We start from the raw sequence: 24,060 nt of genomic DNA on the forward strand, positions 1-24,060 counted from the left end.
CTGTTTGCTCAGCTAACTCTGTATAAAACAGGCAGTGTTCTGGGATGTTGCCATCACCCAGGATGAAGAGTTTGTGCTTCAGAACTGGAAAAGGAATATCCGTGGCAAAAACGGCTAACCCTAACCCTAACCCTAACCCAGCTGTGGGTAGAGGAGGGATTGCGGTACAGACCGGCTAAAACTAAGCATGCTTCCAAAACCTATCCAGGAACACACTTAACACTTACCCACATCACTATGCCATCCCCTACTCTATAATAAAGAGCTATAATACTACATAGCTCTTTTCATGCTCCAAACTCTTCATAAACATTTAAATAGCTCTAATGCTTCTGCAGGTGGTATCATCCCCATTTGATACTTGGGGGGGGGGTGGGCAGAGAGGGCTGGGAATTTGCCAGGATACAAACCGAATCCTTTCCGTCTTGCCTCCCTCAACTGTCCAAGTTCTTTATCGCTTTCTGATTTTAACACTCAACGTACTGGAGAATGCCAGGAAAAAGGGGCGATATGTTCGTTATTAGTGGTTATCCTGCAAATTGGGCCACTTTGAAAGAATAGTCAAGTAGTAATCGAGATGAAGTCCATGTCCGAGGCTCGGGATTGATGGCCTCGAATGCCACACCATTTTCAAACCAAGCTTGCTCTTTCTGTAATGAAGCATTAGGGACACGAGGCCTGATTGTCTCTGTTGTAGGGCCCAAGTGACTCAAAGTCAGTCACAGTGGTACAAGGGGAATAAAATCCATTCCTTATCCTCTGTGTGTAGGAACATGGAAAACTCTATGGTGACCCATACAACACCGTACAACATAAAGAACATGTAGCTCAACCAGAGATTCCAGATGTGCTAACCCACTGTGAGGTACAGATGACCAACCTGCCCCTGAATTCAAACACATCCGTGCCTGAATTACATCTTAGAAACCCTGTGGGAAAGTCAATGTCTAGCAGTAAGATCGCAGGTACAAAATACGTGGTGTTTTGCCTTCCTTTTGCTATCAGTCCCCAGATCATGTTATTTCAGTTATCAGCATCCCTCAGAGAAAGGGCGTTTTTGGTTGGGCCACATTTGCTCTCTTGACCTCCCTTCCTCATAGCTTGCAGTCTGTGCCCTGTGTTGGTGTTTATCATGCCTACTTTACTGGTACTCTAAAGCCCAGCTTGATTTCTTGCTGTCTCTTGACAAGCTCTGGGTTTGCTCTGGCAGTGGAGTGCAGGAGCAATGGATAACGCTGTGGTGTTTCACTACCTGGTCTGTGAGAGGTGAGAGGCACAACATTCTGTCACTTGTAACAACAAAATGAGTGAGTGTGCAAAATTACGTCCCTTTTGCAGGCACCCAAAAGGCTTTACAAAGGCACGTGTAGTGGTTATCACTCATTCCTCGGTGCCTGATGGTGGTGGGTTTAGTGCGTCTCTAATAAACCCCATGCAATGCGAGCATTCCCTTGCAGTATGGAAGGAACCTGGAATGAAAATGAACACCTTCAGACATGCTTCATAGTCATCAGTTGTTACTCAGTGGCTGTCTCGCCCTTTAACTAACGCTAGAGCTGCCCAGCCTGTGAGAATGGGGTTCTTACAGCAGCCTCACTTATAAACCATGTTCTCCCTTCTTTCCCAAACATCTGAATTCCTAGCAGAGGGAAACAGTGCATGTTACATGGGCTTTTTCTAAGCAGATATCCAAAGCTTTTCCTGTCTTTTGAAGAGATGGTGAGCCAGAAAACATCTCGTTTGTGCAGATGGGGAAGCAAAAGTACAGGAGTTTTGCTCCTCTTTGCCCAGCTGGCCAAGGACCCTGCTTCTGGTCATGTCCTGAGAGGTGAGAAGCACCTGCAGCTTCTTTTGACTTCAGTGGGGACTGTAGATATTTAACACCAGTGGAAATCAGTCCCAAGGCACTAGGCAGGAATGGAAAGGACATAACAAAGCTATTGTGAGCTGGGAGTACTCTATACAGCTGAGATACCAGGCTAGAAAAGTAAGAGGCATTGGCATCTTCCTCTGGGCTTTCTGGAAAACACAGTTACAACAAGAAAAGGTGCAAAAATCCAGGAGATGGAGGGATCAAGGTACTTTGATTCAAATGTGCTGATGTTGAAATGCTTCCGTTTCAGACAGGTGAAATGCAGTTGCATGCATGGGTATGGCTTCAGTTCTGTGTGAGGGACGGGAGCCCACAGGCCTGCTTGGGTTCCACGGAGCTTGCTGGAGGAGTTTCATCTCCAAATGCCAGTCTGGTGATGGGAGCCAAGGATTGCCCCTAGCTTGGACTGAGCCAAGAGTGGATCGAATGCATGTTGCATCAAACCGGACTTCCAGCTGCCTGGAAAACACGGTCTGGAAAAAAGGGTTATAAAAGGGAAGGAAGTCTGATGCTTTGGCAATTTATTGTCTGTTATGCAATCCAGAAGCCTCAAAACAGTATCGGTGTCTTGACTAGTGGCAGTTCAGTATCGCATGGCTGGTGGTCACCAAGAAAACATTCCTTGTTGGTTAAAACAGTCACACTGACCAGGAGCACTTTTCACAGTTCCTCCAGATCAGTTAAATCCACAACCACTTTCAGAAAGAGAGTGTCATCTCTGATGTAGGTGTTCTTTGTGTTCTCCAGGACCGCGTGTGGCACGAAGCGTGGGCACCCGGAGGCAATATTCATCTCTCCATCCGGCCTTTTGAAGCTGCTGCTGTTGGGGTCGGCTCGAAAGACTTCCACAATGTGATTTTTTTTCCCACTTTGGTCCAAAAGCATAAGTGTGACTTTTTGCTTGAAAGGCCACAGTAGCAGCGAATCGAACTCCCCTCTCATCACTACAAAGTAGAAGGAGACGTGCGTTCCCTTCCCTGAGCCATCCCCGTTCAGGTAGGCTCTCGCACACAGCCGGTACCCGCAGCGGCTGGTGTAGAAGGGCTGGCTGAATATGGAGAGGACGCGGCCTTCCACTGCTTCCTTCTTCTTCGTCTTGTAGTCTGTGATTTTCCAGATTAATTTCCCATTGTAGCACGTGCCTTCCAAAAGCTTAAAGCGTTCTTCGTTTTTATTGAGCTGTGCTTTGTGAATGTTGATCTGGAGATCGTGTTTGCTGGACTGGCCTTCCAAAACAACTAGGGGAGGAAGAGAGAAATGGTTAGGTGAACTAAAACTGGCTGAGCACCGGATACAAAGAGCAACTGGACCCAAGCTATTGCTATCCAGCGGAACTCAGACAGGCTCAAGAGGGGGTCCATGTGAACCTCATGAGGTTCAACAGGGCCAAGTGCGGGGTCTTCCACCCAGCTAGGGGCATATCAATACAGGCTGGGAGATGCAGGGATTGAGAGTAGCCCTGAGGAGAAGGACTTGGGGGTTTTGGTGGATGAAAGATTGAACATGACCCGGAAGTGTGTGCTTGCAGCCCAGAGGCCAGTTGTATCTTGGGCTGCGTCCAAAGGAGCATGGCCAGCAGGTCAAGAGAGGTGATTCTGCCCCTGGACTCTGGAGTACTGCATCCAGATCTGGAGTCCTCATTGCAGGAAAGACATGGACCTGTTGGAGAGGGTCCAGAGGAGACAGAAATGATCAGAGGGATGGAGCACCTCTCCTGTGAGGAACGGCTGAGAGAGCTGGGATTGTTCAGCCTGGAGAAGAGAAGAATCTGAGAACTTACTACAGCCTTTCAGTTCTTAAAAGGGGCCTATAAGAAATATGTGGAGAGACTTTTGAGCAGGGCCTGTTGTGACAGGACGAGGGGTGATGGGTTTAAACGTAAAGAGGCAGATTCAGGCTGGATGTGAGGAAAAAATTCTTTGCAACGAGGATGGTGAAACACTGGCACAGGCTGCCCAGAGAGGTGCTGGATGCCCCATCCCTGGAGACATTGCAGGCCAGGCCGGATGTGGTTCTGGGCAACCTGATCTAGCTGAAGACGCCCCTGCTCATTGCTTCCAACCCAAACTATTCTGTGCTTCTATGATTCCATGAAACTGAGCTACTCAAGCCTGAGTAGAGGCTGTGAGCTCATGTTACTACAGCTATAAACGTCTTGAAAATGTACTTGCAGCTGGTAATTGAACAAGGAAGACGGGTGACTACAAACCAGATTTAATGCCTGAATGTGGACAACATGCTGCCTCCATCACAGGGCACCAGCCTCACCAAGGCCAGATCTCTGCCCCTACAGTGCCATAGGAACTCGCGAGCACACAGCACACACCACCATGGGTTGGTCTTAGAAAGCAAGAAGAAGAAAGCTCTTTCTAGTGAAGAGCTGCAACTGAGTGACAGTAGCACCAGAGCCTCTACTTAGCCGGTAAATCAGCAAAACCCCCATACCTGTGCAGAACAGGATGGGAAGTCCCAACGTACCCAAGCGCTGATCGTATGTCTCCATCAGGGCAATCTTCTGTTTTACATTCTCAATCATGTTGAACAGAGGCTGCAAGTCTAATTTGCTTTGCTGCTGGTTTGCCGTCTGTATTAGCTGTTTCACTTGCGACTCCAGGCGTGCAGATTTATCCAGGTGACTGGCCAAAGCCTTCCCAGTTCATGCCATTGGAAGAGGGTGGGAAGCGAAGACAAGAGGCATCCATGAGATCAGCCATTTCATTTAAAACAAGGTAAAGAAGTCTTTAGCATGTCAGCAGTATCATCTATACAACGTGTTCCAAGTGCTCTGCTGGCTTAGGAACATATCCCGGTGCTCCTTCATGATTAATTCAGCACATTTACTGGCGGAGAAGCCATCCCTCATTCAGACCCATTCACAATGCATCACTTCACCCAACTGATTATTCACATTTACACCTGGCATCTTTGACACAGAGATCTGACCAGGAGGATTCGTACAGTCTTTTTAGCCCAGAGCAGATCTCTTAAACTTCTTTATTGGTTAACATGAAAACACAACACGACAACAAGAAGGGCTTGGGAAGTATCTGGGAGATCTGTTACTGCCCTGCTGTTAATGACAGCTGTTACTGGAGAAACATAGTTCAGGATGCAAGAAAGCAACTGCAAACCAGATAAAACCAACGTCTCACCTGTGTGCTTACCATCAAGTTGCTATTTTTACCAAGCAGTTGTGTAAACTGTCTCAGTTCTTTCTCACACTTTTTAATGGCCTCTGCTAGCTGCTGGATTTTAATCTCTTTGCATTCCAGGCTCTTATACAGGTCAGTTATCTATTGGATGGAAAGAACAGAGTGAAAATGTGAAGGCACACCAAAACGTACAACAATCAAGACATATGTGACTATATGGGAGAAAGTGGACGAGTTTACAGTGCGAAGCCTCTAAGGTAGCTACATAAAGCACTACCCTAATTCACAGTCATGGATAAGCACTGGCAAGAACTGAACGTGAGGAGATCACACTCTTTAATAGATCTGTGTGGCAGCAGGCACAGACAGACTCATACCCCTCATCCCCATCACGATGAGCCATTTGGCTCTGTAGTAGAATAATACATGCACACATGTGCATGTGTGTTTCTATGCATGTATATATTTATTATTGTTTTTTTCTCTACCGAGGTCCAACTAGCACAAGAGAGGAGTCAGTGAAGGATACTAACTCCAAAATCAAGTTTTAGCACTTTTGGGCACTTATTTTTAGCATGAACAAGCAAAATAGTAAGTCAGCCATCAGTTTGGATGCATCCACCTTAGTAGGATTGAGTGTTCACTCACTGTCACCTGCTGGGAGCCTCAGAAATGATCTTGAGTGGAAGGTCCTTGTAACTGGCTCTGCACTACTTTGTGCTGCTGCTGTAGGGTGGGTGACTTGGGCATCTAAATGCTCCCTTTTGGAGCAGTCTGACCACTGCAACTTTAAAATGCTTCCTCTCTAAACCTTGTATCCACTGTAAGCAAAGACTGAAATGAAATGAAGTGAGCAATGGCAATGAGCCTCCCACTGTGCTTGGTGGAGAATATACGTGCCTGAGCACAGAGAGGTTTCCATCTAATTGGCTGGCTTGACTAGAAGAGCTTATTCTGACTGCTGAGGTGTACAAAGATGATAAAAACAGTCTTTTAAAATGTAGCTGAGCTAAACCAGGCAACAAATGCAGAATCATCCTCCAACCAGCCAGGCACCTCCGAGAAGTGCTCATTAAATCCGACTTACCTGCTCTTCCAACTGGGAGTTCTTGTCTAAGATCTGCAGGATGTGCTCCCTCAGGGCACCGTTCTCATGTTCAGCAAGTTTCCCTCTTTTAACCTTAGTGAGGCAGAGGTGGGAGTCAAAGAACAAGATAATAAGATATGCAGATTGGTGAAGCTGTTAATAAAATATCTACTGATCAAGCCTTTAAAATGCCTCTGTGCTTTGACAGTGAGGGAATGGCAGACCTGATTCTCAGGATAAAGATGTATAAACTGGTACCTTTACAAGACAGCCGTACTGCCTATAGGGACAGTCCACTTCCACCTCGGGACACACAGCGTGGTGCTTTTCAGTCTGCAGGTAATGAGCAAAGAAACTGGTTAGGAAAGAAACATGAAGTAATTTGCTGCACTGCTAAAGCCTGAATGCCTGCAGACAGGGTGAACAAAGGCCAGTGTCATGACACTGATCATTGGAAGAGGAAACGGAATGTTCTGAATCAATAAGCAAGCCAGATATTATTCCACGCTGCAGAATGCCAATAGCTTGCAGTAACCAAATAGCTCACTTCTAAGGTGAGCCATATATCCCTTTCAGATCTAAACAAAGCAAATGCTTCGAGCAGTGAAGTTTAATTGGAACATTGGTTGTTGGAACCACCAATGGGGTCTGCAACGTTTCAGCTTTCATAAATGTGTGTGTGATGTGCTGAATCACAGTATAGGAAATAACAATAGTACCTCTTTTTTCAGAATGATTTGGGAACAATTGTGGAGACAAGGCACAGGATAATCAGGACAGTCATTTTTCTCATGATTCTGGGGGGAAAAGAAACAAAACAAGGCAATGGGTTACATTTCTGTAAAGTAATCTACACAAGAGTAAACTATTGAAAGGTAATCCCAGACAATACAGGTGCAAGCCTCATATGCAAGCATATACAAGGTGCAGGCACCACTGTGAGGCTGGTGAGGCACTGGAACAGGCTGCCCAAAGTGGTAAATGCCCCATCCCTGGCAGTGTTCAAGGTCAGATTGGACAGAGCCTTGGATGACATAGTCTAGTGTGAGATGTCCCTGCCCATGGCAGGGGGTTGGAACTAAATGATCTTAAGGTCCTTTCCAACCCATACCATTTGATGATTTGATATCATATTGTCCTTCATAAGAGAGTAACAGTAACTGGTATTACTTAAAGCACATGTATTATACTTTTGCTTCAGCTACTCAGCCAAATTTTGCTTCAGGAGTTAGGCCCCATTGCAATGCTGGCAACTTTTCACTCAACAACATGAAGAGGAAACACCTGCTGTGGTTTCCCAGGGAATGTTTTCCATTCTTACCTTGATGTTAAGCAACAGCACACATTTGTTACAGTACTGACACATCTCTTCTCGGAATTTGCAGTGCTGGCTCAAGTGCTCTTCCAAATCTTTCCGAAGAACTTGGTCACAGCATCCATCGTTAGTGCACGGCACGCTTTCAAACAAACACCGCTGAAGATGCTCCTGCAACGTGCAACAGCAAATTAAACCCCAAAGGATTTCATCACCCCTCCAACAGACCCACAGAAAGTCGGCAGGTTGGGCACATACAAAACTCCAAATACTCTTTCCTCCATAAGCTTTCTTCTCTTCCAACCTCAAAACTAAAGCAGGTATGAACATTTGGAGACTCCTTTGTTTAACTTCCACTTTTCATCCAATTGAAATGCTGAAAAAGGCCCAAATGCACAGGCAGTCTTGGCAAGTTCTCTTGAACCAGCCATTGCATGGTGCCTAGGCATACAGCAGGTACATAGAGGTGCTGTAGATAAACTAAAGCTACATAAAGCAAATGGTTCTTATTTAATAACCTAAGGCAAAGCTGGAACAAGCCGTAGTATTCTGAGCTTAGCATTTGTTACTTACACTGTGGCTGAGTTATAACCTTTGTACTTAAACCACATTGCTACAGTAGCTCTGAAGACAATCCCTGGAATTTAGATTTTCATAAATACACAGAGTTTGCCTGAAAATCAAAGGTTTCCAGCTTGGCTCAAACTAACCTGGTACCGTCCCAGCATGATTTTCGAGTTGCAGTTAGGAGTGTTTTTGCAGAACACGTGCAAGTTGAGAACTTCTCTTTTACAGCAGTTGTCTTTGAATACCTGTAAAGGAAACAAACCAGCCCTCACATGCGGTCACATGTGAAAAAGCAAGACATCACGATCAGTCTTTTAAGCACACAAGTGTAGTCTTTGTAACTGTATGATTCTTGATGATTCATATTGGAAATGGGTACTGAAAATAGAAATTAACACATGTATGGGTTTTCTAATAAGCATAGGGGGTTTTCACCATATAATTATCCACAACTGCTGATCCATCCCACAGCCAGCAGGATTAGGAGCTCAGGAGCTATAAAACCACTGCCTGTATTGAGAAGAAAGCAGCTGGAGCTAATGGGCCCCAAAGGCCAGACCAGCTCTGTGCACGCTCCTCCGACACGCACGCAGTGCAGCGTGCCTTTGGGATGGCAATGCTGCCGAGCTATCCCTTCTGCGGGCTCTGGGAAACAGCTCTGTTCCCTGCTGTGTGTGCAGAAGCAAATTAAGCCCCCAGAGCAAACTCTCAGTCTTATTTGGAGAGCATTCTAAAGCTGCTCACTGGTGCGCTGCTGCTGTCAGAGTTTGCACCAAGTGAAAGCTAGCGAATGAAAACCAAAACTCATGTGGATGCTGTGATTGCAGCTTCCTGTCAGGAGGAGGACAGAGAAGAAGGAGACATATGGTTTCACTGGAAAATTCATTCTGGCAGGACCAAGGATGTAGCACACTTTTGAGCCTTGGCATAGAAATAGGGACAAATGAATCTATTATTTATTAATAATAATAATAATAAAGACTCAATAGCTTGCAAAATTAGAAGCATGAACTTACCTTTTCCTCTAAAAAGTTACCCACAAGTAAATTAAGTCTGCAGGGTTAAATAGCTGTAATGGCAATAGTTAAGGCAGCAAATTATAACCAAGTTAAAACAAAGATGACACAGTAAGTTGGGGCATTGAAAAGGCAAGTCACTAAACTCTCCACTAAACAAGACCTCTGATGACTAGGGAGGATTTAAAGCTTTGTGAAACTCTTCAGCACTCCCCTGGAACTACAGAAGATTAAAATGAAATAGCTTCAGAGCATGAGGTATAAAATGAAGCTTTAGCTTCATACCCACACTTCCTTTCTGGGACAGCATCACTGAATAGATTGAATCCCTTAGCATCAGTTCAGAGAGCAAAGCTGCTCTGCCCCGAGGTCTAACAGACTAAAAGCCACCTTGTTCTCAGCTGCCTTGCCTTTTCCATGCGGATGTTGGCTGCTGAAGTAAAACTACAGCCACTTACCTCATGCATTTTTATTGTCTCTTTGTCGACAGGACAGGTGGGTACTGCGCTCAGTTCTCTAGATCAACAGAAGAGTTGTGTTATCCCACAGAAAAACTGATTTCTTTACCCACATTGGGCCGTGCTGGAATCTGACTCTGGCAGAAGTCAGTACTCAATACCATAAAACCCCAAAAAAGGCCTTCAAAATCACTTTAGTCTGGCAACTCCACAGCCAAACTCTGCCCATAGCACTGAGAGGGCATTAAGCTGCAACAGTGAATAGGTAGGGCTGGAAAGGACCTTAAGATCATCAAGTTCCAACCAGTGGATATATAACAGAAAGCAAAGTTTGTCCTATGAGTGCTAATAAGATGGGTTTTAGTTAAGAGGACTTTGTCACTCTCTGGCCATCATGTCACATCTGGAAAAAGTCCCATCGTGTGTGTTAAACCTGGTCTTTGCCTGGTGCAAGCCTTGCTACACCACTGACAGGAGATCTTATGGCTCCTGTCTCAAAAGGCTTCCAGAAGTCCTACAATAAGAGATGGGAAAGCACTTCCTGAGGCAGTGCAAACAGGAGGCAGGGAGAGAAAGCAGCAAACACAAAGCATGTAAAGGTAAATGGTGACACCCATCCACATAAACTGTCTCCTCTGCAGCCTTCATGGCCAAATCCTGCCCTCGGACCCTACACCAAGCAGTCCATAATGCATTCCCAGACAGGCTGTCTCATTTGTACCTGCAGCTCAGTCCCAAGCAGGTGGATGCCACCAGCCCTGTGACCTGACTTTGGTATCAGGCAACACTGCCATCAGTTTAAGATCTCCTCTAAAATCAATTCTAGAGAAGCAGATGAAAATAGCTTAATCTAACCACCGGTGCTGACACTATGAGACATTAATGCCACAAGTTCGTCTGAATGGCACGATGCCAGACAGACAGGTTGAAATAGCACCTCACGGCGTACAGCTTAAGCTTACAGCAACAACTGCTTTACTCTGCCTTCCCTGTGGCTACCAAAGTATGTGGGTAAGGTCCTTAAAGACGCCTTTCAAACACTGAGCACGCAGTTGAGTTCAACAGAGTCTCTCCCCCGACTCCCTCAGCGTTGATCAGATCAATACTGTTACCTATGGCAGTTATCTCTCTGTTATCTATCCCTGCTGAAGTGCAGAAGGAATTGACTTCTTTAGGGGAGGGGGAGCTTGTGGCTGCGGGAGGAGTTTGCACTGACCTCAAAGCCAGGATGCACTGCTGGCAGAAGCGGTGCCCGCAGCCCGTCTGGTGCGGGTTGCGAAGGACGAGGTGGCAGTAGGCGCACTTGTACCGCTCCTCCAAGGCTTCCACAAACGTGTAGTCAGCATCGGGCTGGGAGTCCAGGGAGGCGGCGCTGGAGGAGTTCTGCCGCGTGAGGATGCCCGAGAGAGCAGCGGGTTCATCGCAGGCCATGAGAGCTGCACTGGGAGCCAGGCACAGGAGGAGTCCCTTCAGGCATTCACCACGCGCTGCAGCTACCGGTTGCGGCAGGGGGGTGTCATCTGCAGCAGGATGCGACAGGTTTCAGAGGGCAATGAAGCGCCGGCTATGGAAGGACAACAGAGCGGTGGTGACACGACAAGCGTCACAGCACACTTCTGTGGCAGTCTCACAGTGTGACTGTTGCTCTGCAGAACAGAGATTTTCATGGGCTCACACTCTCCCGCAGCAGCTCGTAGTCTCAAAACACTTCCAAGAGTCACGGGCATGGTTGGGAAAGCGGAGGCCAAGTCTTGGCCCTAATGCACCAGGAAAGCCTACACTTAACATAGAGCCCATCCACAGGAACTTCAGTGAACCTCAGGAGTTCATTGCAGTGGCTCAAGCAGGGGACAGCTTTGTGGTTCACAACAAGGAGCTTACAAAAGGCAGCAAGAGGATTTTACCTTTGGTTTAGGTGTTACAGGAGTCCAAGCCTCTTAAGCTGACATCTTCCTTTTCCTCATTTATGGCAGCAAACTCTAATCCTATTTTGTTCGAAGTTTTACTTGGCTCTGTGCATGTTCTCAGCTCTGTTAATCCTGCCTGAAGGAAGGGGTGGAAAACAAAGGAGAAAAGCAAGATTGCAATCAGAAGTGTTCCTCTCAAGCTACCGAAGCTCACACACAGCACAGCAATGCAGCATCTATGTTCTCATAAGAAAAGAAGCAGCAACAGATTTTTCCAGCCCAGAGTCACAAACCTTGAGATCTGCCCCCGGTCCCTCAATCCCGCAGTAGTTTGGGGCTCAAGACCCAGAGCCCCTCTGCTTTCTGTTTGTTGCAGCTTTGCCTTCCGAAGACATTTGTTCTTCACAGGATGTGTACGAAAGCACCCAAGCTCTCAGGTGGTTTCACGGGGGAAGTGCTCGGTTCTGTAGCTGTGCTGTGGGATGCTCTTTCTCCTCTGTGTGCATCACCTGCCCTGTCAGTCACTTGAATCGCTCTTACTGGCATCAGCACCTCCCCAAGAGCTCCAACTTCGCTCCTGTAAGGTCACTGTGCTGCACGCAGCTCCAGCACTGCCACAGAGCACCTTAGGCTTCCGAAAGCAGCATCCATTTTCCTTCCTACTTTAATACACCGTACTGGGCGAGGAAATCCTGTGGACAGATAAAACAGCCCATTCAAAAACAAGCCAAAGCACTTAACCAACCTCATTCACAGCAAACTGAGCACCCATGTGCATGGTTGTACACAGCATCTACCTGCCCAGCTTATGAGAGCCTCCCCGCCCTCCACTAGGCTGAATGTCAGACTTGCTCCAGCACAACTGATCATCTAACATCAGCAACCCACAGGAACACACTGACAAGTCTTGTCCATGAAAGCACCTTCTCCCCCTCAGCCTTGCTCAGGACCATGCTGCACAGCAGTGGGCACCTCAGGGCACCACAAAGAGCATTTCAGGCCAAAGGCAAGAACAGAAACCTCTCCTCCAATGGAAGAGCCATGGCAGCGGTTGGGACTGGATGAGCATTAAGGTCCTTTCCAACCCAGACCAGTCTGAGATTCTGTGACTCAGCTTCCAGTGCTCTCTTAACTGAAACCAAAGGGAAACCGTCAGGGGAAAAAGTGCTTTTTGGTGACAGCAAGAGCACACCGATGGTTAACTGAATCAGTTTCCTGCTTACGCTAATGCCTGGCCCACATAGGACACAATCTGCTTTCACTTCTGCCTCTTCACAGCTAAGAGCAATGGGAAGGCTCTTTCTTTGCATACACTGCAACTCTTCAGCACGTGTGTGAGCCGTAATGCTGCTCCTGCTGCATAAAGATCCTCTCGTGGCAGATACACAACACATGCAGGAAAGGGATTTTCATTGCAACTCCACTGCAACAGCACACACAGAGAAACCGATCTGTGGGCACTGAAAATCTACATGTAAAAACCCATGGACTTCCATTTACTGAAATAAACAGAATTAACTCTGACCACCCATAGAAGAGCAGCATGAATCACTAGAAGCTAGGCCCAAGTCCTATGGACAGCTACCAAAGAGTGGGATGTCAGTGGCAGCGCAGTACAAATTGCTCCCAGCTGCAGCTTTCTCCCATTTCCATGCCTCTGGAACAGCTCTTCACATTATGGTGTTGTACACGGATGCTTCAACCTCCCTGGGGATAATCCAAGGGGGCGAATTGTCATAACAAGAAATATTGTGTACGGTTCTGGTGTCCTCAACATAAGAAGGACACGGAACTGTTGGAACAAGTCCAGAGGAGGCCACGAGGATGATCAGGGGCTGGAGCACCTCCTGTATGAAGATGGGCTGAGAAAGTTGGGGCTGTTCAGCCTGGAGAAGAGAAGCTGCGTAGAGACCTCAGGGCAGCTTCCAGTGTCTGAAGGGGGCTACAGGGATGCTGGAGAGGGACTCTTCATCAGGGACTGCAGCGATAGGACAGAGGGTAACAGGTTCAAACTGAAAGAGGGGAAGTTTAGATTGGATATAAGGAGGAAGTTCTTTCCTGTGAGGGTGTTGAGGCACTGGAATAGATTGCCCAGGGAGGTTACGAATGCTCCATCTCTGGCATTGTTCAAGTCCAGGTTGGACAGAGCGTTGGGGGACATGGTTTAGTGTGAGGTGTGCCTGCCCACAGTAGGGGGGTTGGATGATCTTAAGGTCCTTTCCAACCCTAACTATTCTATGAGTCTGTGCTTCTATGTTGGCTGTGCTGCTTTAACTGCCCCCACACCAAACAACACACCAAGAACGTGCTCCACACTTAGCACATCTCACTGCTCAGGAACTGAGCAAGGCACTAGCAGAACAGGATAATAAGGAGAAAAATCAGCATGGGCACGGCTTGCTATAATAATGTAATATAAAAATATATTTATATATTCATATTATAAACTTTTATAAGATAAAATCACATTAGTATTCGAAAAGCTGTGTTCAGAGAGGTCCCCTCCAGCAGTGCTGCTGCCTGTCCATGCCACCAGCAGTCAGAAAGGCGAGAGTGGTGTGCAGTGCTGACACCACGTTCAAGTATGGTGGACAGATTACGTTCTTTTAGCCACGGAAACAGGCTGCACACAGGGAAAACCATCCCTGTGTGTGTAGTGTAATGTGATAATGTAATCGCTCTCTTTAAAGAGAGTATGTTTTTCCTGTTTTCTCTCACGTGCAGCCAGGCCCCTGGAAAGGTCCACACATTACCCCTGAGCTATGAGGGCACCACTACAGGAGGCTGCAGCACCTCCAGGACAGCAGACCCGAGGCACTGAGTGCTACCCCATCTTTCAGACTGAGAAGGGCAAATATGAGTTGTTATCACAGGTTTGGTTGTCACATATGGACAAAAAGACAGGGTCCTTGGTCTTGCTGCCCAGCAAACACGCAGGGAACACAGCTCTGCCAGGTTCACTGTGTGAGGGGAGGGTAAAGCTCAGCTACCGTCCAGGATTGGGTGTTGCTCAGTAACAAGCACCATGATCCCTTCCTTACTTAGCATCTTCCATGACACCTTGACACACCTATGTCCCTATACTCCTAGCTCTAGTTCTGCTCTATTGCTGTGCCCTAAGGCACTTGTTAGGGACAAGACTTTGAAGATGCCCTGTCCTTCCCTCTGGAAATAATCTGCCTTTTAGAGTACATCAGAACTGCCATGGCAGGGAAGGTTCTGTGAATTTGAAAGGGCTGAGATCAAGTCACTTCACTGGGAGGTGAGAGGCAGAGACAGGGTGAAGGGGAACATGCCTTGCATTAAAATGACCCTCTCCAAGCTGCCTTATAAATGGGGGAGATTAGCTGCCTCTGGTATTTCTAACTCAAAACAACAAAGTTCTATGGTTTACTACTAACATAAGGATCTGCACAAACACACTCGTGTTTTGGGAATAAGAAAGATATGCCCCAGCTCCTAACATACGGAGCAGAACAGGTAACAAAGCCTGCTAAGGAATGTCTAAAAACATCTGTATGCTTAGAAATACCTATTTAAAACAGAGCAGCCTACATGGAAAACAGCAGGTGATGACAAACGATATCGGAAAGGAATCATTTTTGTCCCTTATAAACCTCACTTATAAGCCACGGTGCAGTGACCAGCTGATACCCAGGAGAGAACATTTCTAACAGCAATAATTTCCTCTTGGATACGTTCCTGGTGCCCCACAGGGGATGTTGCTGCAAAGGGCAGCAGAACAAATGTGTTTTCTTTTGTATATAGAAAATATTATCAAATTCAAACTCTGGTATTACCTTATTCTCAAAGCACAGTAAAACCTTGCTAAGCAAGCATCAGTTTGCTAATCTCCATAGGCAAATTTTCAGTAAGCAGAGTAAGACAGTGGGGTTTCGTTGCGTAGAGTTCCAGTCAAGCATCGCAATAAATCCCCTTTGAGATGCATTGTTTTTTCAAGGCATAGATTATAACACAGATAGCATCTTACAGCAGTTTTAAAAACACACTCTAACAACTGATGAAGTGTGCCTGGTCCTGAGGTACCTTTGATTTTACAGGCGTATCTTCTATATGTGCTCTTTCCCCTGCACGTCCTGATCATGAATTAATGAGTTTTTCAGTATCAAGAAATCTCTCTACACCAAATCAACCCAATATTGTTATGGGAACATGGACAACTCCTGCCCTAAAATGATCTCCTTCACAGCTTGAGGGTAACTTTGTTCCCGTAACTTCTCTAGCGATACCTGGGTGTTTCACCACATTCCCAAGCACCAATAGGGATTCTGGCACCACCACTCATCCCTGTGACACCCCGGCACCGCTTTGCTGCTTCAGGGGGTGAACTCTGTCCCTGCGATGTTCCAGGGTCTGCAGCTTCCCCCGTGCAGCCCCTTGTGCCGCAGCTCACCCCTGAAGAGCCCTGCAGAGAGAAGGAACCATCCCAGCAACGTCAGGCTCCTGCCAGCCTTAACAAGAGAGGTTTTGGTAAAGCCGTACCTGAGAACTGTCGCTGGTGCTCAATGGGGAGACAGTGTGAGAGCGAGCTGAGAGAGCGGCGCCTGCATGAGCTCTGTGGTTAAAACAACAGCACGAGCACTTGAAACCAGCGAGGGAGTGGAAATCCCCGGCGTAGCTTTGAAAAGATCACGTCTGAAAGTGTTTGAAAAGCGTTAGGATAGAAGGAAAGCCATTGGAAAGTATTTTTCCCCACTGCATTGATGCAGGGGCTACAGATTTTGCCATCCGGAGCAACACAAGAGAACCAAGAACTTCTCTCACCGTCTTTTATCTGGGATACAAAGGAGTTTTCACCTTTCACAAAAGGGGTGAGGAATGTGCCCAAAGGAAAGAAGCCACAGGGAGCAGGAAACACATGAGGATGTAAGGAAAACCCAGGCCCGGCCCTGTGAAACCCTCCACTGTGAGCCCGTTGTGGACCCCTTGGTTGCAGGAAGCAAAGGGACAGCTCACAGGGGAAAGGGCACTGGCAAACGGTGCCTCGTGCTATGGGGCTGCAGGGACATTTCACGTCTAAACCAGAACTCTCTGACTGACAGAAAACACACCTAAAGAAAACGATGCTTCTCTTTAGGTTTGTAATAATTTCAGTGGCCACAAACCCTGGTGGTTGTGGAGCCTGAACTTCACTGTGCACACAGGATCCCTGGCAGCCTTCATCAGCACTGACTGACTGTGTGCCAGCTTCCTTCCCCAGACCAAAGTGTGCTGCCCTCACTGCAGTGCCATGGGCTCCATCCCCACTTATTTGTGACTCCCCTCCCCTAAAGTATGGGATCTGATTTTCTATAAAAGCAGCGATTTCTAAATCTCCTCTTATTTATAATATTACTTTTCCACAGAAAGCTTCTATTCTGCCTTGTAGTAAAGGTAACACATACCCTTTCTGGCGCCTTGCCCTCTAACTGAGCTTGCTCCCAGTGCATTTCTAACGTATTTCAATTCCCACCTCCCCTCCCAGGAGGCATCCCAACCTACTGTGTGTTTTCCTGAACCTTCCCTAAAGCTCGGGCACAGAGAAGTCATTGCTGAAGCCAGTGGCAAAGGGAAAGGCATCCTCCTTCTTTATGGTATCAATGAAATGGATCCAGTTTGTGTTCCTAAATGCAACCCAAGCTCACTTCTATACTCAGGTGTTTTAAACCAGAAGATAATCTTTCATGCACATCCTCAGGGTGCACCCTGCTCAAGCTGGTGACTGTGCACAACCCCTGCCCAGGCTGACATCACCACAGCACACCAGCTTGTACGTGGGTTCTCCTTGACCCTGGCAGCTCAGGAGGAAGGATGGATCCGAGTGGTTTCGTTGGGAGGAGGCAGCGCTGCCGAAAGCATCGTGCTCTGTGAGCACAGCTCCAGGAAGCACCATCTGCTTCTGGGAAGCTTTGGGGAAAACCCCAAATGGAGAAGTTGAGCAGGATCTGAACGTTCAACGATCTCACTCTGAAGGTGAGCGGAGAGCAATAGGCTGGTGTCGTTGTTCGTGGGCAGCCCTTGATCTCCTCCAGCGCCAGCTGCAGTGCTGAAACCTCGAGCAAGTTTCGAGCCGGCTCAAGGAATGAAGATGAGTGAAAAGAGAGTAGCAGCGTTTAGGAAACAGGATGAAGGGAGAGACACAAGTGCAACATAAAGAAGTTACTGAAAGGAGGAAACATTAAGGGACAGATAGCAAGAGAACTAACGGGGTTTCCTTCTAGTGTCTTGGAGCCAAAGTGAAGCCCTCTCTCGTCCTAACAAGTAATGGGCCATTGCATATTTTGCAGAATGAGGTCTTTGGGGCTCTTCAGTTCACGTCTCCTTCCCTGCCCCAAGGGGATACGCTATCCAGGACCACAGTTGCTTTGACCATTCAAGTTGGTTTGGCCATGAACACTCAAGGCATAACAGAGTCTTGGTTTTAATTTTCCACCCCTGGCCCTTTGACTTAGTCTTAATGAAGAACTTAATCTGCATGTATAGAGAAGCCTATGACTCGACTCAGTGGTTATTCATCCTGATTACTAAGATGAACTCAAATCTTGCTAAGGCTGGCCACCCTCTTCTTCTGATGTGTTCCCTTGTTCCAGGGGTAAACCATTCCCCCCCACTGCAGCCGCAGGAATTCATGAGTGCAGTGGGTTTTGCTCTAATGCACACATGTATTTGACGACATACAGACACACATTTTCCTACTCATGGTACTCACTGGGAAGGTGATTACTCATGTCAACCTTAAGCATCCAACCGTGCTCTTGCTTTTGGCACCAGTTTGAGCTTTATTGCTCCCATCAGTGAACAACGTCACTGGTTTTAGTAACCTCAAGGTGCATCTCACCAAGGTGCATATTCATAATTCCTCATTGAAAAACTGCCATGACACGAGGTTTAATGTCAATGACAGTGAGACAGACCAATGGACAAGGGGTTTTTTCTTTGTATAGTGCCCAGTAGCCTTCCAATACCTAAAAGGGGCCTGCAGGAAACCTGGAGAGGGACTTTTACAAAGGCCTGTAGGGACAGGACAGGGAGGAATGGCTTTAACCTGACAGAGGGGAGATTCAGGTTGTGTATTGGGAAGATAATCCTTTATTCTGAAGGTGCTGAGGTGCTGGCACAGGGTGCCCAGAGAAGCTGTGGCTGCCCCATCCCTGGCAGTGTTCAAGGCCAGGTTGGACACAGGGGCTTGGAGCAAGCTGCTCTAGTGGAAGGTGTCCCTGCCCATGGCAGGAGGCTGGAACTGGGTGAGCTTTAAGGTCCTTTCCATCCCAAACCATTCCATGATGAGTCTATCTTTCACCAAATATATGATCTGGCAGCTGTTATACCTGCTGTTTCTAGGACAATATTAAGAAGTCCTTGACTTCTGTTTCTTTCATAGCAAGGGCCACATTCCAGTTTCAAGCACATGCATGTAGCAGACAAGACTGAAAACCACATGACTTCACACAGCTCTGATCATTGCATCTCTCAGTGACTACTTAGGGAAAAACTGCTTTGCAAATTGTTCCTTTCCTTGAGCTTTGGTCAGTCCCTGGGTGCCTCTGTGTAATAATGCTACTACTAACAAATAACTTTAAGATTTCAATATTATCCTCTGCAAAATAAGCACACAGCAATGTACTTACCCTTAGAGCATCCCTGTATGCAAATGTCAGTGTATTACACACAAAACCTTGCTTTATCACTCCCCCCAGCAGAGACAATCATACTTGACTACAGAGCACTCTGAGCAGTCCCATAGCAAACCCACAGCGGCTTAGGGTGTGCGGTTTCTCACACACTTGTTTGTTTGTTGCATGGCGGAGCTGAGGAGGCCATAGACATTTCATTAACACTTGCATTACCAACACACATGACTCAGGTTTCCTCACCTTCCCGAGCCCAGTCATCCACTGTGGGGGAGCGTTTCTGTCCTTGGCTGAGGAAAGAGGATGGAACAACCACACACTGCAGCCCAAAGTGGTACAGAGAAGGGACTGACAGCCAAGAGTGTGAATATTGACTCTTCACAGTCATTCACCAAGGGACTCGCACAGAAAAGGACCAGAAAGCAAAGGAAGAGATGCTGAAATCCTCACCACAACTCAGGGCCCGGTTCAGAGGGGTGCTGCTCCGGGCAGGCCACTGACTGCTGCTGAGAACACACATCTGCAAGGGGAAGGAACCTGCCTGCACCACTGCAGCCACCACCAACTGCCTCAGGGAGCCTCATGCAGACCCCTTCCAGGGCCAGAGAGAGGAATGCCTCTCCATAGGCAGCTATATATTGGTGATAAATAACATCTCCTTATCTAAAATCAAAGGTCGGACAAGGAGTTGAAGAAGAGAGACGGCTATAGCTTAGCTTAGAGATGAGACACAGATAAAGCCCAGGTGATCAAGCACCCTACAGGTCTGCAGCTGCCCACAGAAGGGGTTTGGCAAAGTGATCCAAGCAACGTGTGGCACGGAAAGAAGAGCTCCTGCAGAGCTTTGACAGCTGCATAAAACTGCATAAAGACTGATGAGGAGCCTGTGGGGTGAAATAAAGAGCTGGTTGTCTTCTGCTCTTTGCACTGATTTGGAATTCCTTTTGTCAAAGTCTCCAACAGCAGCTTTCTGGCTTCAGCATCTCCCCTCCTGCATGTCATTCCTTATCCTCTACACTCCGCAGTGACTCCTGTGCCATCCACAGGTTCTGTGAGCACCACAAGCTTTCCTTCCTTCCTTTCTCACTCTGAATCATGTCTTTTAGCAGCTTACACCTCTTCAGCCCAAGTTTCCTGCCCGTAGGTGTGCTGTGTTGCTGCAGAGCATGCAGAGGCCGAACTCGGCCTCTCCTCCCATATCCTGGCTGTGGTTGATAACCAGCTCAGAAGCAGCCCACTGCCCAACAGGCCTTCTTCTGCACAGCCCTGCAGCTTCCAAAGCCCACACAGCCAGCCTGTATTCTACTTAGGTCTGTGACCTTCGTTTCTCTCTTGGGCTTGAAGCATTAATCATCACTATGTCTCACCAAGTTCTCCTGCTTTGTATCCCTATATGATATGGTATTGCTTGTCTGCTTACACAAATAAACCTCTTGTCCACCATCGTCCTCCTCGGGTTTTCCAAACACTCATTTCTCTTGGAATCTTTTGCCAGTTTATCCACCCAGGGTGCTGCCACAGGGATCGATTTCTAAGCCACATCACCTTTCTGGCCATCCCTCCACTTCCCCACTGCACCAAAGCCTCTCACTTTCAAAGCCTATTCTAGGCTCCCTCCTCTTGCCCCGGATTCCCTGCAATGATGTAGAAGGGCTTCATCCCTGGTTTCACCTCTGGCCACACGGTGACACCAGGCTCCACCACCTCCTTGTTACGTATTTGAGCACGTGCTTACTGCGAGGACAGTGTGTTGAAGGGTTTTAGCTTCTGCTTCAGGTCCTGTAAACCTCCTTTGCCACGCAGCTGGGAACAGCTGGCTTCTGCCCACCACACTGATTGATGCACAGGGTCGCGATTGGCTCTTGCACGCCGGCGCATCCCTCCCTCCCAGCATGAACCGTAAACTGCTCATCCAGCAAAGGAAATGCCCCTGGGTGGTTTTAAGCCAAGCGGAGCCCACGACCACCACGGCTCACCCTAGGATCAAAACCAACAGCGCAGATGAAACAAGATGAAGCGCAGCATGGCCAGGCCAGTGCTCCTGCACAAGAGCATCCCAGAGCTCCTCAGTCCCACAGCCTACGTGCTCTGGGTAGAATCAGCTGGTTTAAAAATACAACCGTGTTACCGCTGCCAGCCTGAGCCGCGCCTGACCTGAATACACCCGGCTGGTTTAGCACTGTGCCGCACTCCTTTCAGCCATCCCATAGCTAGAAAACGGAAGTTACGAGGAAAGTTGTTCTTGGCTGGCACTGGGAAGGTGCAGCCAAGCGAACAAAAGGTGAAGGGGCTCAAGAAGTGCAACAACGGGAGCTCCACATTTTCCCTTCTAAACCTGAAGGGTGTAGAAAGTGGTCAAAGCCTCAGCGTGCGCCCGGAGCGCTGCTAATCCGGGAGAGCCAGGGGCTGGCTGGGTCTCCCTGCACGCACACACGCACAGAGGGGAAATTCCCTCGCCCCCAGGCAGCGGACTCCGGCTGGCACGGTCGGGGTACTTGTCCCGGTTCCCTGCCATTCATTCAGAGCGGTCCGAGCCGCTGCAGAGGCGTTCACCCGAGCACTCCCCGCTTCTTTGTTCCCTTCTCAGCCCCCAAAACCCCAGCCCCGGCCGCCTCCGAGGCGCGCTCCGGGCCTACCTTTCCCCGCGGCTTCGGTGCGGGGTCCTGCGAGGGGAGAGGGGCTTCCGCGGCCAGCGCGCACCGGAGCACGCGGGGCACGGGCACCGCTCCGGACCGCGCTGAGCTCCGGCGGGCACCAAGTTCAGGCTCCTCCTTTACCCGCGCTTGCGGAGCGGGCAGCAGGGACCCCGCGCACCGCGGCCGCGCCGCTCCCCGCCGCACCTGCACCGGCGCTCGCTGCCCGCGGGCGGTGCGGGGCCGGCCCTGCCTGCGCGGGGCGCGGCTCCGTGCGCGGCGGCAGCGGAGGGGAGGGGACGCGGCGGAGGCAGCGCTGGAGCCGCCGCCCCCCGGTGGTGCCGCCGCCGGGAGCCGCGCTCGGTCTCACGGCAGCCCGGGGGAAGCGGCGGTTTCACCGCAGGGCGCTGCAGGAGGGTGAAAGCCCCCCCCCGCCCGCGGCTGGGGAGCCGGGAGGGGTCCGTGGCGAGGGGCTCCCCCCGCCCGGCCGGTGCAGGCACTGTCCTATTGCCGTTCACACCGACGGCACTGAAACAGCGAACGGACCCCTGCTAAACACAGCGGCTGTGACCGCACAGCGGTGTTACCGCTAACCAAAGGCGTGCCGAAGGGGTGTTTGCCAACGCAGCCATCCTGCAGCCAACAAACTGCACGATGCGGTTTTCGCTGCTCATCAGCTGCCCATCAGCTGCCGCTGCGCCTTGTCGCGTCTTCCACGTTAAACTCCTTCTAGGAAAACCAGGCTGTAAGGAAAACAGCCTGCACGAAAAGCCCTGAGGCAGATGAAAAAGAAACAATGGGGCTGCGTTACCTGGGCTGTCTTAAGTACTAAGAGTAATAGAACGGTTTCAGAAAGATGATGCTTTTGCTAACCTGACTCAGACCTGCCACTGCCAAGGGTGTCAGACCATACCCTCCGTTGATTCAGGGAGTCCAGCAAAGGTGTAAAGGCTGCTCCAGCAACAAAGAGCTTTCAGAACACTCCCTCCTGCAAAGCTTTTAGGAATCTCCTGGCTAGCCTGGGTACTACCTGGTCAGGAAGCTCGCAAGAACATCCATCAGGACAGCATGGTTTCCCTAAGTAAATATTTATAAGTGTAAATGAATAGTTTGGAGATGGGATCTGGTTCCCAAGTTGCTGCACTCATGATCCTCCTGCAGAACATCAGCATTCCCCAGGATGGAGCTTAGTGATGACAAAGAGCTGCCAAAAGGATCATCGCATATCGGGGTGCAGGCATGACCTTTAAAAATCAGTGTTTTATTAAGATCCAGTGAGCACAACAGGAGCCCTGGTTTGCATCCTGACAAAGTCCCGTCCCTGGGGAAGCAGCAGCAGGGATCACCATCCCTGAACCCCTGTGCTCCCTTTTGTGCCAGTCCAAGGGCAAGCTTCCAAGTCAATAACAATGTGGATTTATATGATTATTTCAGTGCACAAAACTATGCGGAGAACACTTTAAAGAATAACTGGGAATTGCAAAGCAGCAGCCTTCACTAGTGCTGAAAATGAAGCAGTGTGTGTGTGCGTCTGTGCTTCAGTGTCAGTTTTAAGCATGTCTGTCACAAAATTTAGCAATGTGCTTACAGTGCAGATGCTGTTGCCTGTGTGTTTCGCCTCTCCTCCCTCCCTGCCTGCCTATAGCTTTTTGGTGCCAAATTTGTCAGTAACAGACTGCAAGTGGTGTTAGAGTTTGTACTTGCCTTGTGCGTCTCACACACAACTTCCTGTGACCTTAAAGCAGATGCCTATCGCAAGGGTGCCTGCTTTCAGCTTGCTCAGAGAAAGGCAGGCGCTGAGGTTCAGCTATTTCCAGCTCAGGAAAAGCTGGAGGTTCACCACTCGCATTAACACCAGCAAGCTGTACTCGGTGCAGGTCCCAGTGCATGGTTTTGCACTGGAGCCGCGACAGAGCTCACTCCTCTAGAGTTTCCTTTGCATTTGGAAACACACCTCTGAACCAACACCTCCAAGCTGTTTGTCCTTGCCCTGACACCCTGGCTTTGCTTTTCTCCATGCTTCTGCCTAGCATCAGCTGCAACTTGCAGCCTCCTCCTTCCTGGTGCTAGTAAGAGGCACAGCATAGCTGTTTGAACCTTCATCCTCACGGCTGCAGCTCTGTCCTATTCATACACAAACTCCCACGTCTGTAAGCTGCTGGTTTGGGTTCTGTTTTCTGTGCAGCTTCCAGAATAAATCCCAACAGTATAAAAGATGAACTAAGGACAGAGGGAACTGTAGTTCTTTCTGCTCACCATCAACGGTAAACTAAGTTAAGCTGCTTTACTACAACGTGTGATGTTTTATTAACGCAGAAATACTTCCTTAAACTTCATACCCATTCTGATTTAAAGGGCAACTTCTCAAGCTGATAGTTCTTGTACATCCATCTGGTGCAAGTGTTGGTCCTAGAAGACGTC

General features: G+C 48.6%; 1 protein-coding gene and 1 long non-coding RNA gene across 3 annotated transcripts; one reads left to right on the forward strand and one right to left on the reverse strand.

The window, feature by feature from the left end:
• Nucleotides 1–1,497: 1,497 nt before the first annotated feature.
• On the reverse strand, nucleotides 1,498–21,731 carry TRAF5 (TNF receptor associated factor 5). Of its 2 annotated transcripts, XM_062622678.1 has the most exons (13): nucleotides 21,643–21,731; nucleotides 11,669–12,067; nucleotides 11,373–11,511; nucleotides 10,685–11,032; nucleotides 9,469–9,526; nucleotides 8,138–8,239; nucleotides 7,434–7,598; nucleotides 6,832–6,909; nucleotides 6,371–6,445; nucleotides 6,113–6,205; nucleotides 5,038–5,166; nucleotides 4,352–4,520; nucleotides 1,498–3,111 (listed from the first exon to the last, which is right to left on the reverse strand). In XM_062622678.1, the coding sequence occupies exons 4-13, from the start codon at nucleotides 10,897–10,899 to the stop codon at nucleotides 2,534–2,536; spliced, it is 1,662 nt and encodes a 553-aa protein (XP_062478662.1). In that variant the 5' UTR covers nucleotides 10,900–11,032; nucleotides 11,373–11,511; nucleotides 11,669–12,067; nucleotides 21,643–21,731; the 3' UTR covers nucleotides 1,498–2,533. The 2 variants fall into 2 exon arrangements, with proteins under 2 accessions (XP_062478662.1, XP_062478661.1); XM_062622677.1 differs by lacking the exons at nucleotides 11,669–12,067; nucleotides 21,643–21,731 and adding an exon at nucleotides 15,879–15,899 and having other exon boundaries at nucleotides 5,026–5,166.
• LOC134165661 (uncharacterized) lies at nucleotides 7,574–20,451 on the forward strand. Its single transcript, XR_009965605.1, has 2 exons — nucleotides 7,574–7,672; nucleotides 19,240–20,451. It is a non-coding gene; the product is annotated as an uncharacterized LOC134165661 (long non-coding RNA).
• Nucleotides 21,732–24,060: the final 2,329 nt, after the last annotated feature.

This window comes from Pezoporus occidentalis, unplaced genomic scaffold, assembly GCF_034315485.1.
Source record: "Pezoporus occidentalis ecotype Australia unplaced genomic scaffold, CSIRO_AGI_Poc_V1 ctg245, whole genome shotgun sequence".
Classification (NCBI taxonomy): domain Eukaryota; kingdom Metazoa; phylum Chordata; class Aves; order Psittaciformes; family Psittacidae; genus Pezoporus; species Pezoporus occidentalis.